The 13737-nt window shown below is 37.0% G+C and overlaps 1 protein-coding gene across 2 annotated transcripts; it reads right to left on the minus strand.

Moving 5' to 3' along the window:
- Positions 1–2077: 2077 nt before the first annotated feature.
- Positions 2078–13002, minus strand: LOC120178204 (vacuolar-sorting protein BRO1-like). Of its 2 annotated transcripts, XM_039184137.1 has the most exons (9): positions 12256–13002; positions 9583–10533; positions 9230–9319; positions 8909–8977; positions 7143–7283; positions 6415–6463; positions 5978–6081; positions 5320–5879; positions 2078–2103 (listed from the first exon to the last, which is right to left on the minus strand). In XM_039184137.1, exons 1-8 carry the CDS (start codon positions 12928–12930, stop codon positions 5331–5333), a joined length of 2628 nt encoding a protein of 875 aa, XP_039040068.1. In that variant the 5' UTR covers positions 12931–13002; the 3' UTR covers positions 2078–2103; positions 5320–5330. The 2 variants fall into 2 exon arrangements, with proteins under 2 accessions (XP_039040068.1, XP_039040067.1); XM_039184136.1 differs by lacking the exon at positions 2078–2103 and having other exon boundaries at positions 5311–5879.
- Between the last annotated feature and the right edge of the window lie 735 nt (positions 13003–13737).

Raw genomic sequence — 13737 nt, forward strand, 5'->3', positions numbered from 1 at the left:
CATTCCTGCTCCATAAATTCCTTTAATGGTGAATAATCCGTATTGAAGCGTCGGTATGAAACCTTTTCCGTCCTCCAGAAATGACTACGGATCCAAACATATAACAACTGGGTACACCCTGAGAATCGTCCACCTCCTAATCTTCTGCAAACATTTAACGATCTGAAGGTCTCTGCTAGGATTGCAGAAACGGGATTAATCTTCTTCGGTAGCTGTTCACACAAGTCTACCACTGCAGCTTCAATATATCCCAATACTCTTGGGAAAATGACCATACCATATATACCCAGAGCAAATAGATCAAATCGTACTTTAGCGTCTGGATGACTCTGAATAAGCTCTCTGATGTTGGTCCAAGCAATGCCTTCACTTTCGCCTTTTTGTTTTGTACGGGCTGCTACCCATTCTTCTCGTACCCCGGCAATCTTTGCTAACTTAACTCGAAAAGGTTGAGTTTTAATTGACTTTGAATATATTCGATTCTCCAAAGCACCTTCAAGATGTAACAAAGTTGTATATTCTTCAATAGTAGGGACCAAGTCCTCCTTATTGAAAGTGAAGCAATTGTACCCTGGATTCCAGAATTGAACTAGGGCTCTGAGTAATTCATCATCAACTTCAACATAGAGCAAATATGGGATGTCTCCGTAAGTCTGATAAAACTGCAATTTTTTGTTTGAATCCCAACTTTCCCAAATGCTTCGCAAATCTTGCATATCATTTCTTTTTAGTGAAACTGAAGCATAACTGGCCAAGTCAGATACATAATCATCCTGCAAACTGTCTCCTTCTTGTCTTTGTAAATCCTCAGCCCACTGTCTTACTTCTGAGTTTAGAATTACTTGACTTGAACACTTTTATCCATAGATGAAGGCTTTCCAATGAGACAATTAACACAAGGATCAATGTCTTTTATCCTGTATGATGCAATGCAAACAGAAAAATAAATAACACATAAAAAGAAAATAAATTAGTTTACATAATAAAGGAATTTAATAATAACATAAATATTCTTTATTTAAACATGCTCTTCTGAATTTAAATAATTTAAATAAACATGTAATTTAAACAATAAATAAATTAACAGGAAAGACAGAATTCATTTCTCCTGTGTATACACCTATTTTGGACAAAATTTCGGCATGACTTCTGATCAGAAGAGTTTCTAAGGTTTTTTATATGCAAGGTTTCAGATCTAGGAATAAAGGTACCCGAATTGTCCTTGTTAGTGCCCCCTTGGGCTGCTAACCCTCAATCCTAGTTCATTACAGACTAAAGTGGATCGAGTTCAATTCGAGGGGATACATTTCTCTATGCCTGACACGGAGAATAAATTCTCACGAAGACAGAGAGCATATGAACCCCGGAAGTTACTTGCTAGGTCTGACACGGAGAATAAATTCTCACGAAGACGTCGCTTTCACTCCCACTTAAAAGGGACAACTCAATTATAGAGCTTTATGTTATGCAATGCAAGTGTTGTGTGTGAGGAGAAATGTTCATACCTCTGACAAAATAACTAATAAAATAAAATACTTGCAAATAAAACATATAAATATTATAAAAATAATAAATACATAAAAATTTTGAAAAGAAAGAATTAAAAATTAAATATATGAATTTTTAATTTTTAGTTAATAGAGACAATTTATAATTAAATTTTTAAAAGTTTGACCAGTCCCCAGCAGAGTCGCCAAGCTGTCGTAACCGGTTTTCGTCCGGGCACGAAATATTTATTTTGGCGGGGAAATTGATGTGAATAAATAATTTTGAAAATAATTTGAGAGTCGCCATCGGCCTTTTGGGTCAGGTAGGTCGAATACCTAAAAATTATCTTTTAAAAAAAGTTTTTAAGAAAACATTATTTAAAAGATGCACTGATCTGCGTTTTATAACCAAAAATTCGTTCTTTTTAATAATAAAAAGGGATTCGTGGTCGGTTACGTTTAGGGAAGGATTAGCACCCCTACAACGCCCAAAATTGGTACTTTTTTAATTATAAATTGTCTCTATTATTAAAATTTAAAAATTCAAAAATATATTTAATTTATAATCCTATTATTTCAAAATTATATAAAAAATATTTATTTATTTAAAAATATCCGAAAAGAACTTCTAGGTGCCTTAAGACAGCTCTTTTCTTTGATATTGATAAATATTAATTTAAATAATATTGTTTACTTTTTAATTTTAAAATATCAGAATAGGACATCCAGTTGTATTAAGACTGTCCTTTTCTTCGATATTAAAAATAAATATTTAAAAAAATACTATTTATTATATATATATATTTATGAATATATAAAAAATGTTTAACAATATAAAAATATTACTAAAACAATAAAATAAATGAAGACATATATAATGAATAACTAAATTATAAAAATAAAACTAATTACTAATTACTAATTAATTGAAATTATAGGGTTTAAATATTTTATTTTCTAATTTAATAATTTAGTGACCAAAAGGAAATTATTTAAAATCCAAATTTTATAATAGAATAAATTAAAAATATGAGCTAGGGATTAAAAAAATTATTTATTAAAATTAAGGGATTGAATCTGTCATTTATCCTAAATATATTATTTTAATAAAAAGGACTAAAATGAATAAAATTAAAATTCAAAGACTGAATTAAAATTATTATAAATTCAGTTTAGTGACCAAAATGTAAAATTTACAAATACGAAGGACTGCGGAAGGGATTTAACTTTTCCATAATTACGCGCATAGTCCTTCCCGAAACGACGTCGTTCGGGAAGGACTATAAATGGTCCATACCGGCTGGCCCGAAGGGCCAGCCATTTCATTTCTTTTCTTCCCTCTCTCTCTCTTCTTTGAGAGAGAGAAATTTCTCTCGCTTCTCTCTAACACAGAGAGAAGCCCAGCCGGCCGGCAGCCGTTAGCCGGCGTTCATCCGCCGTCAACCACCGCCGCCGGCCACCGTCTTCGGTGGCCGGAAAAATTTTTCTTTTATCTAAACGTAGATCGGACCGTCCTAATGACGGTTCCGATGTTTTTTTTTTCGTTAAACGGCTCCTAATCGGAGCAAATCTTTAAAAATACCTTCGGTTTTCGAAGGTTTGCTGTGGAGCGTGGAGGCGCGTGGTTACTCCGGTGGTGGTGTGGCTTTCCTCGGTAAGTCTCTTCTTCCTTTTTCTCTCTTTTTTCTTCTGGTTCTTTGCTGCTGAGATCTTTGGTACTAGTTTGTTTTTTTTTCTGTATTTTTTTCGTTTTCTGTTTCTGTTTCTTCTTTCTGTCTCTCTGTTTTTTCTCTCTGTTTTTCTGTCCCCTTTCTTTTTTTCTTCGCAGGTGGGGTGGTGGCTTTTATAGCCACCACCGTTGTTCGTCTCGGACCGGTCCGAAGAGGGGCTCTCGGTGAGTCACCGGACTACCAGTGGTGACTCACCCCGTAGCCTTGCATGGACGGCTGGTATATGATCTTCTGGAGTCTTCGGTTGGGACGTGGCAGCGGCGGAGGCGGCGAGGGCTGTCGGCAGCCGCGTGGAAGCTGGAGCGGCGCCGCGTGGCCCTAGGGTATCAAACCCTAGGGTTTCCTTCTGGCATCATCTGGACCGTTGGATCTTATCAGATCCAACGGCTGTGAGCTGAGGCGGCTGATCAAATTAGGGTTAGGAAACCCTAACTGGAAACCCAAATATTTAGGGTTTCTGGTTGGATTTGGACCGGTTTTAGTTGGTTTGTAACTGGGCCGGTTTAATTGTAATTGGTTTGTAACTTATATGTATTTAATATATTTAATAATAATAGTAAAAATAATAATAATAATAAAAATAATAATAATAATAATATTAATAATGATAATAATAATATTAATAATAATAATAATAATAATAATAATATGGATAAAAAATAGTATCTTCAACCCTGATGATTGCCGCTCCATTTCTGGATATTGTGTGTTTATCGGAAGGTATTTCCTTCACTGGAGTTTCAAGAAGCAACGTTCTGTCTCACAGTCAACAACAGAGGCATATTATCGCAGTCTTGCAGATGCAACCTCTGAAGTGTTATGAGTAAAGGTTATTCTTGTAGATATTAATGTTACACTTCCTCAGTTTCCTAAAGACTGGTGTGATAACACCATCACAGTGGCAATGGCTGCCAATCCAGTTCTACATGCAAAAGTTAAACATGTAGATCTTGATGTTCATTTTGTCCGGAAAAATAAAAGTTATGCATCAGCTTTTGGAAGTTATCTATGTTCCTCTCGGTTTCAAGTGACAGATGTTCTCACTAAACATTTATCTTCAGCACGTTTTTAGGAACATCGTGCCGCTTCATTGGATATATTTTTTTTCTCCAAGTTTTGAAGAAGCGGAGTGAATATTAAGAAGTTTGTCTCGGTTCAACTGTTCATGTGGTTGCAAGCTGTTGCGCATTCTGTTTTTGATAACTGTTTTTTGTTGAAGATTCAGGCCCATTGCTTCATGATGGTTCAAACATCTAGTGTTGACTCATAGGAGTTTATGGGGCTACATAAAATGAAGAAGAAGAATAAGGGGCCTTCACCATGTATCTTGTTGCCCACAAAATTTTCCTAACCGTTTATTTTTCTTCTCCTTGTTTGCTTTTACCTTTCCGTGTTTGTTTTTACCTTCACTCCTTGTTTACAACTGTTTACCAGATTCAGTGGATTGATTGACTGTAGTGATTGGCATTATTGGGATTGTTGTGACTATTAATTCTTTGTATGATCGTTCTGAGCAGTATATTCTCTTTACGCTGTCACTTATCTTCCATTCTTCATCTGCGCTCTCCGCATTCTGTTTATTTTCCCTTCAATAATGTCCGATGATGAAACGATCTTTTATGAGATCAAATTTAGTCATATGTACTTGAATCTGATCCATCTTAAACGTTATTTACCATTCATATATCGGAACGAAATAAACTAGATTTTACTTAAATTCAATCCCAGACAGACATTTAAATGAAGAAGTCGACGGATCCCATTCCAGCACCCGATCTTACAAAAAGAAGTCACTCGTATAAAACCGAGGCAGATCAATATCCTATGAGATTGGGGCTATTGACACAAAATACAACATAATGGGAAACAGGTAAACCAGAAATAAACTGGTAGATGGTGAATTTCGCACGAATCTCTACCTTCCCCGGGGGGGGGGGGCAATTATTAAAGAAAACCAGGCCATTCAGACAAATTATTAGGGGAGCCAACGGTCGTCAAATACTCAAAATGAATAAGCTACACGAAAATATATACTCTGAATCCAATCCATAGCACAGCAGATGAGAAGAAAACAGAGTACAAAATATTTATAAAAAAAAAACGTTGGACTAGATCATTGCTTATGGTAACCACTTTGGTGGGGGTGATACGGATTTGGAATGGTATATGGAGGTCGAGGAAGAGACCCAGGTTGCTCCGCAGGGGCATCATAATATGGCCCACGCCACCCGGGATAGGCGGGTTGACCGTATTCATGGCCGATTGGCGGACGTTGTTGGGTATTTGGGGGAGGATAAGGAGCAGTGGAAGATGGGGGAGGATAAGGAGCAGCAGTAGATGGTGGAACATGGTAAGGAGGCGGTTGCTGTGGGGCAGTATAAGGGGGAGGAGGATGACCGTACCCGTGCATTGGCTGCTCCGCAGGCCTACTATAGTAAGGAGTTTGCGGTGGAGGATGGGATATACTCTGATGTTCAGTTATCTGTTGTGGACTGGGTCTTGGACGGGACTGTCCAACTGAAGGGTATGGACCTGCGCTCTCACGTTCCTGGAAGCTGAAACCTGCCATTTTCCTTTGAACATCTTCCATCATTTCTCGACACTGGATGTTTCGAGTCATCACAAAATCGCTGCATTGCTGCTTGATATTATTGATTGCATCCTGTTGAACAAATGATGCAACTTAATACATATTCATATGCCACATTATTGAACTGACTTCAAAATGCTGCCTAAAGTAATAGATGTACAATTTCTTACCTGAAGAGTAACATAAAACTTCAGTCCCTCATTAAAATTGTCCTTGATTTCTTTACACTTTGCTAAAGCAGCTTGAATTTGTTTGTAACACCTCTCTCGTGATCCTGAAACAAAAAGAGAGATAAAACATTAAACAACCAATCTTGTCATAGCGAACATCAAAACTTAAGACTGAAATAACCATATAAATCATTGCGCTGAATAATGAACACGACTGTCATAACAAATTGAACTTTAGACAAGTATCGGTTCCAAATATCAAACTGCAATGTAATTAGGATTTACATATTTAGACAAACTATATGATACATATAAAACATCTTCGGTGTTGGGTTAGACACAACAAGCCCAAAAAGTTCAATCCAAGCACATGAGATTTACTCAAAAAGATAATAATAATAATAATAATAATAATATAGATGCAAAGAAACATGAACCTTTATAATCTTCAAGATTAAAGACAGCACCAAATTCTTCATTCTGAGCCTGCAGAAGGCAAATCAATAAAATAAAAACCAGTGTCAATCATTCAGGGTACATTTCCTAATAATCAGCTAAAATGGTAATCTAAAATTTACATCGTTAGATGCTGAAAGCAACTAGAATATCATGCAAATTAACTTCATGTTAGAGTTGAGCCCTTTTTCTGAGGGTGGCTATGATGTTTGCTTGGTGTGGCTGGTTGCGTATAATAAATCCTTATTCTTCATCCTGAATGACTGACTTAATTAAATGAGCTTTCATGCATTGAGGAATGAATTATTTCTTGAGAATATTAAAAACAAAAGGAAAAGAAAAAGAAACTTTGATGAACATGAGTGCATTTATTGGAGATCTTTATAAATATGCCCTCTTTCGGGTCTTCCATAAGCCTATTTGTTTTTATTAAAGAAAAATAATTTTAAATGAAAGATTACTTCTTCCTCCCTCACTTTCTTCTCTTCCTCTGTGAACCAAATGTTCCCATTGCTTTATGAGTGCCAAACAATGACATGGAAAAACGAGAATATGTTATATTAGCTTGGTTGCAAACTACCCTTAGTTTTTACATCAATTATCAGACATAGTCCAGTTAGAGTATACACAGTTGTTTCAAAATACGATATGCTAATGTTGCAAAAATCAAAATGATCAGGGAAGAATAAAAAAGAAAAGATAATTAAACCTGAATTTGCATCAATAATTGTTCTTGTGCCTCAATGTTTTGGGCAATTTCCTCACAAACGTGATCATACTTCGCTATCTCCTTCCTGAAAAGATCCTCATAGGAGCCAGTGGATGTCATCAACTTAGGTAATATGTCATCCTGCATGAATCTATCGTATAAGATTACTAAAGTTTATGATAAATGCCAATAATTCAGCTATGAGAGCAGTAACTAGACAAACAAGAGATACATAAATGAGCATCAAATGACTTGCAATTTGAAACACCAACAATCTCACATTTGAAACAGAAATCTCACACAAACACCCCATCAAATACTTTCACATAATCGCGTGGCCCACATTTCCCATACATAGACACAACCTTAGTTACAAAAAACAGACTCAATCACAAATCAAGATGTGATCCCATTCGAGTAAATTTTCATCCTTGAGAAAGAGATTTCTTGCTTGCACAAATTTCAAGCAGTGCATAAGTCTTGACTGGTCTGAATATTTGTATTTTTCTTGTTTGTGTTATGTTTCTTTTTCTTATCTAGTTCTCATAATGAGAAAAGAAAAAGGGAAATAAAAAATGTGAATTCAAGTTTACTCATACAGTAGCAATAGAAAGTGGAATCAAAGAGATGTTTCTCAGGGCCAAAGAAGAAAACAAAAAAAGCTGCGAAATGAGGCTTAGATTTTAGAGTGTGAGCGAGTTCACACACCTTTAAACAGGGAATTGAGAGGATATGAAAGAAAAGGAAAAGAAAGAAAAACAGAGAAAAAGCTGGAGATTGGTAGGCCATCAGGTTGCTGATGAAAGCATCAACAAGCAGAGAGGAAAAAAGAAAAAAGAAAATGGGAAGCCATGGCAAGCAAACCAAAAAGTACTGAAAAGTGTGAGGAGAAGTATAAGCTGCTGCAGGTTGAGAGAACGGTGAGAAAGTAAGATTCCAAAAGTTCTTATAATAGACAAGAAAAAAATATAGGTTGTAGGAATTGCCTTGTTCTCTTTTCTTTCAACTAGTAAAATTTAATAAATCATGTAGACAAGTGTCTGCTAACTGACAAGTTAGCGATAGTATTATTTATACTGACGATCAATTTCCACATTCAAAATGGAAAGCTTGGAGGAAAGATATGGAGCTTGGAAATGTGGGACAAAAACGGTGTTCAGGTTCAACTTTAGGATTGAGGCAGGGGCCGCTCATCCTTCTTTTATGCAGGATAAACACTGACATATTACCACTCTCTACGAGAGTAATAACATTTGGTGTCAAAAGTTCTAGGGACAGGAGGGACAAATATAATCCTGGATCTTCATAGTGTGTCAAAAGTATCAAAACAACAAAGAATCACAGAAAAGAAACTATATATCTAACGAAGGGTTGAGCTTTTTTTTTCAACGAAATAAAAAGAATCTGGAATATTTAAATAGGATTGATTTTTTGTTGGGTCATAAAAACCCAATTTGAATGGATATCTTCACTCTCTTCAGGATTGAACATCAACTGCACCGATTTGGTAAACAATTCATTGGGTAGATGCAATTAAATAATCCCCCCAACGAAACATATAAGAAGATTTCTCCAAGTGGAGCTCGGGGAAAAAGAGAGAAAAGAAATATTACAAGTTACGTCTACGTATGGAGTTATAATGTTGCAAATCCTTCAGGCACCATTTAGAAAGAACAGTAAAACCAAATGCCTAGTAGCACTGGCCAAGTTGATACGTATAAAATGAAAAGCTTGCAGAAGATATGCAGTGCAAAGAGTTAGCTAACCTTTCTTTTCATCTCTTTAAGCATGTCCTCGAGGCCTGCCCTCTGAGCACCAAGTGTCTCTAATTGTCTCTGCAAATAAAATAATAGAAGATGAACATAAAAGTAAAATTTAGTTTGACTTGTAAAACAGAAAAATGGCAATGGATCAACTCAATGACTTGCATAGTAGCTCAAGCATGCAAAAGTAATATCAGATAAAATATCACTTCATTTTTTCCGTTCCCTTTTTCATCTTTTAGCCTTGGGGCACGGTGAACTTGAGGGGGAAACAGAAGCATAGAGTAAATATTGAAGATACTTTAGATTAGAAAATAGAATTACCAAGCTCTGCTTAAGGGCCCCAACCATAGCATCTTCATTGGCATCCAAAGACATTATTGGCCTTGAAAGACTTGGCAGGGCAGCTTCTATCTATAACAGTGATATGAACACAAAAGCAAAAAAGGATGCACATTAAAAAGAAGAGTCAATTTATCATTTCAAGTGTGTTATTGAAAGGAATAAGCAACAAGGTATCCACACTCATATTTAAATAGCGCAATAATATGCAAAAAGCAGTACCGGCCAATTCAGAAGAAGCCAACAACAAATGCATCCTAAAAGACTAAGCAAAATAGCTTATATTTTAATTGCATTACATAAACTCACAAATAACTACTAACAATTCGACATACCGGTCGATGGTTAAGGATTGACATCAGTGCAGAATGCTCTCTCACAGAGCGTTCGATCCGCGCATCACTTTCTCCAGCTTGTTTTAAGTTAGCAGCAAATTTATTTAACCTTTCCTGCAAAGTCTTTGTCAGAGTGCTGGACTGCGGCCTAGTCCATCGGGTTCCAAACTGACTTCTAAACTGAGCATCCTCTGCAGCTTCTTTCTGCAAAAGCTCCTCAGTCTGTACCAGCAATTCCTGATTCACCCTTCTTAGATCCCTAAGTTGTTGTAACTCAGCCTCCAGACCAGCTGGGCCGCCACTAGCTTGCACCATTTCTACCTCATTCTTAAGATCTTCTGGAAGACTAAAGTTCCCTTCCAAAGCAAGAATTGAATCTGGCAAGTCCATTTCCTTAAGCCTAACTCGGGTTAGCTCACTTCCTTGCTGCAATTTCTCAGCCTGTGTCCTGATGACTTCATCAACCATTTCAGTATACCTGGAAAGAGCCTTTGCACTGCTGTCAGGAACTAGACTTGAGAACATCTTCTCTTTGCTTGCATCTAACACATCATTCATCTGCATTGACTTCACCATAGAAAATGCAGGGAGAGCTGCTAAGGAACTAGGAGAAGGAACCCTCATTAGATAAACCCTTTCATTTTCCTTCATAGCCCTCTCCAGGTTGCGATTAAGATTGACTTCTAACTTGCTAATTGCATCCAGAATCTGTGCAGGAGCCCCTTTCGATGATTTCTTTGCCTCGGTTAAAGCACTAACACCACTCTTCAAACGTGCAATTTCTTCTGCAATCTCCTCTTTCTCATGCAGCTCCAGACCATACCTATAGCAAGCTTCTGAATAGAAAAGAGATGCCTTAAGCTGCACATGTGCAATCCACGCTTTTTCAAAATGGTCCTTCAAAGGAGCTGCACCTAAAGCAGCTAAAGCTTCCTCGTAGTATAATCCAACCTGAAATAATCTCATTAATCCTAACTAAAAATTTATTCAAATTCCCACAAGTAAACATGAAATCAAAATTGCATAGAGCCATAGACCCTATGTTGCACCGATACGGATACGGGGACGGGAACGGGGACGGGAAACGGCAATTTGTATAATTACAGGGTACGGGGACGGCAAGGGTATGGCATATAAAATAATTTTAAAATTATAAATATATGTAAAAAATTATAAATATATGTAAAAAATTATAAATAAAGTCAAACATCAAGACTTAAACCACAATATTAAATTTAGAACAATAAAATCTATAAACAAATCACAATATTAAAATGTCAAATCTCAAGATTCAAACCACATTTCATGTTCAACTTGTTACAACTACATCCTCATTCGGAAAAAAAAATAAAGAAGAAGCCACGGCCATGATTGAGATAATTGGCCTCTCCCATCAGAACAACTCACCATTGAACTTCCATTTTTTTTCATTAATTATCATTACTTTATTATTATCATTTATTATTATATAATCCGAAATCCATCACTTCCATAAACTCCCCAACCCCAAACTCTCTCTCTCTCTCGTCTTTGTTCACACCACAAAAATTAAAAGTCGTGTTTGGCTCGAGAGAAAATATTAAGGATGATGGGGAAAGAAGATATGGGTTTGAGTCTGAGTTTGAGTTTCCCTCATAGTCATCACCTAAATCTAACCCCTTCTTCTGCTAATACTTGTTCTTCTCCTTCTGGTGCCCCCCTTCAAAAACCCTCATGGAACGATGCCGTCTCTCCTCCTCCAGGTATGCTTTAGCCTGACAGTTTTCCCATGCAAAAGCCTCTATATCTGCTACTTTTTATCTGAAAAAAGTATGGTGTGCTTGCATGCAGATCCTAGCTCTGGATATTTCCCGACCACCGAGGCTAGAACGTTTCTTAGAGGAATCGACGTGAACCGGTTACCGTCAACAGTCGACGGTGAAGAAGAAGCCGGGGTTTCATCTCCGAACAGCACGATATCGAGTGTGAGCAGAAAAAGGAGTGAAAGAGAAGCGAATGGAGGCATCAGTGATGACGAAGATGGCGACACTTCAAGAAAAAAGCGAGTGCTAGTCACATGTCGTCCCCGAAACGTTCCCAGCGAGCACCGAAACGTCCCCCGTATCGTACGGTCGTAACCTGCCACCGTGGCACGTCCCCGGTACGTACCCCGACCGTCCCCGTACCAGGGACGTTTCGGGTACTTGAAACGTCCTTCCTCTGCCGTCCCCATAGACCTATGTATTTAATTTTCTAGTCGTTGAATGATCCCTCAAGTGAAATAACTAAAGGGCATTTCGGGAGTCGCCTCCCTTCCATTAGTTTGATACTTTCTAATACATAATCAACCACCATCCACAAGTATAGTTTTCACAATTGGTAAGTAGATTCTACACCTAAAAATGATAACGATAGGAGTAAAGTAATGAACATAATTATAAGGGATCCCCAATTTGGGTTTGCTTTTACTTCATAAGAGGAAAACGAAGACTGAATACAAAAAAAAATGATCAAAAACCAAACGATATGATCAAAATGGAAAACTAATTTAATATAGTTAATCAGTAAAAAGCTACGTTTTAAGATCTTAAAACAATAATCCATCCATCCATAGGCTTGATCGATCCCAATCTACTCATTCATCCCATAAAATGAAGATTCCAATTGTCAATCAGATAAAAAAAAAGCACTAACCTGCCTAGAAATCTTGGAGCAAACTCCAGGGGTACTTCCTTTAGCAATAGTATTTTCAAAAACACACTCTTGAGCTTGAGCCAACATCAACCTCTCCAACATCCCAGCACACTCCACCGACAAATCCACGGTCGTGCTGTTCCCCATCGAAGCCTTCGTCGACGCATTATCTCTGAGGTAAGCAAACGCCCCCGCTGCGGCGATAAACGCGTGAGACGCCAGTCTCCTCCCTTCCACTGTAGTCCTATCGTAAGACAAGCCCAGCTGGCTATAAACCGCTCCGAGATTAAACAAAATCGCGGCCTTTTCTAAATGTATATTTTGTTGAACTGCCTTTTGCTTCTGCTTAAATGCATCAAACCAGGTGAATTGGATTGTATTTATGTGATCTCGATCGGGGGAAATTGGGAAGCGGGTTTCAATTAGGCATAAGGCTTTGAAGTAAGAGATTAGGAGGTCGCGTCGGGTTGTTGGGGATGGGTCCGGAATGCGTTCGATGTCGGAGCGGAGGGTTTTGACGGTGGAAAGGTCATCTTCGAGGTTGACAGCTTCGCGCTCGGAGTATGTGTAGGAGATGTACTGGCGGAGTGGACGGTAGAGGTCGATCGAATTGGTTTTCTTCTCATAGATTGCTAGCATGATGTTGGTGGTTGTCGCCGAGGATGCGGCGGTCATGGCGACGGAGATGTTGGTGGAGAGTGGAATTGACGATGAGAAAGGAAAATGAAATTGGGATTAAGGAAACGGAAGAAGAGGGAAGATTTCTTACTGGCAGAGGAAATTTCGAGGAGGAAGACGCAACGCAAGTGGGCTAAATTACATAATTGACACCGTTTGCTTTTAATTTTATCTTTCTGACACCGTTTGACTAATATTTCAGGAAGTAGCATCATTTCTGCTGAGTTGGTAAAGGCGCGTCTCCGGGGACGCGCTTTACCCGTGTTTTTCGCTGAGTTGGATGCCACGTGTGGAAGGCGCGTCCCCAGGGACGCGCCTTTGCCAACTCAGCAGACACGTATTTTGTTTTATAATAAATAATTTATTTTTATTATTATTATAAATTAATAATATATTATGTAAAATGTTTCGATTATAATGTAAGAATTATCAAGTTTTGATTATTTTTTATTTTGATTATCGATCTATTAATTTTATCAGTTAATTATTTAAATGTTATCAATCTAGTCATCTCATATCAATATTTAACGAAAATATTGATGCATAAGTTAATAAATTAGTATAATTACATATTTAATCTTCAAGACTTACATATTTTATAAAATTAGTCTTATTGAAAATTTAATTTAATAAATTTAATCCTCCAATCAGAACATGAAATGTGTCATCGTATACATAAATTTTTTAATAACTTTTAATTTGTTTAATTTAATATTTTTCTCTACTTAGAAGGTGGAATTATTATTATATTTTAAAAAAATTATAACTAATAATATTAATTATTATATTAAATAAATATATTAA

This window comes from Hibiscus syriacus, unplaced genomic scaffold (assembly GCF_006381635.1).
Source record: "Hibiscus syriacus cultivar Baekdansim isolate YM2019G1 unplaced genomic scaffold, ASM638163v2 tig00112344_pilon, whole genome shotgun sequence".
Taxonomy (NCBI): Eukaryota; Viridiplantae; Streptophyta; class Magnoliopsida; order Malvales; family Malvaceae; genus Hibiscus; species Hibiscus syriacus.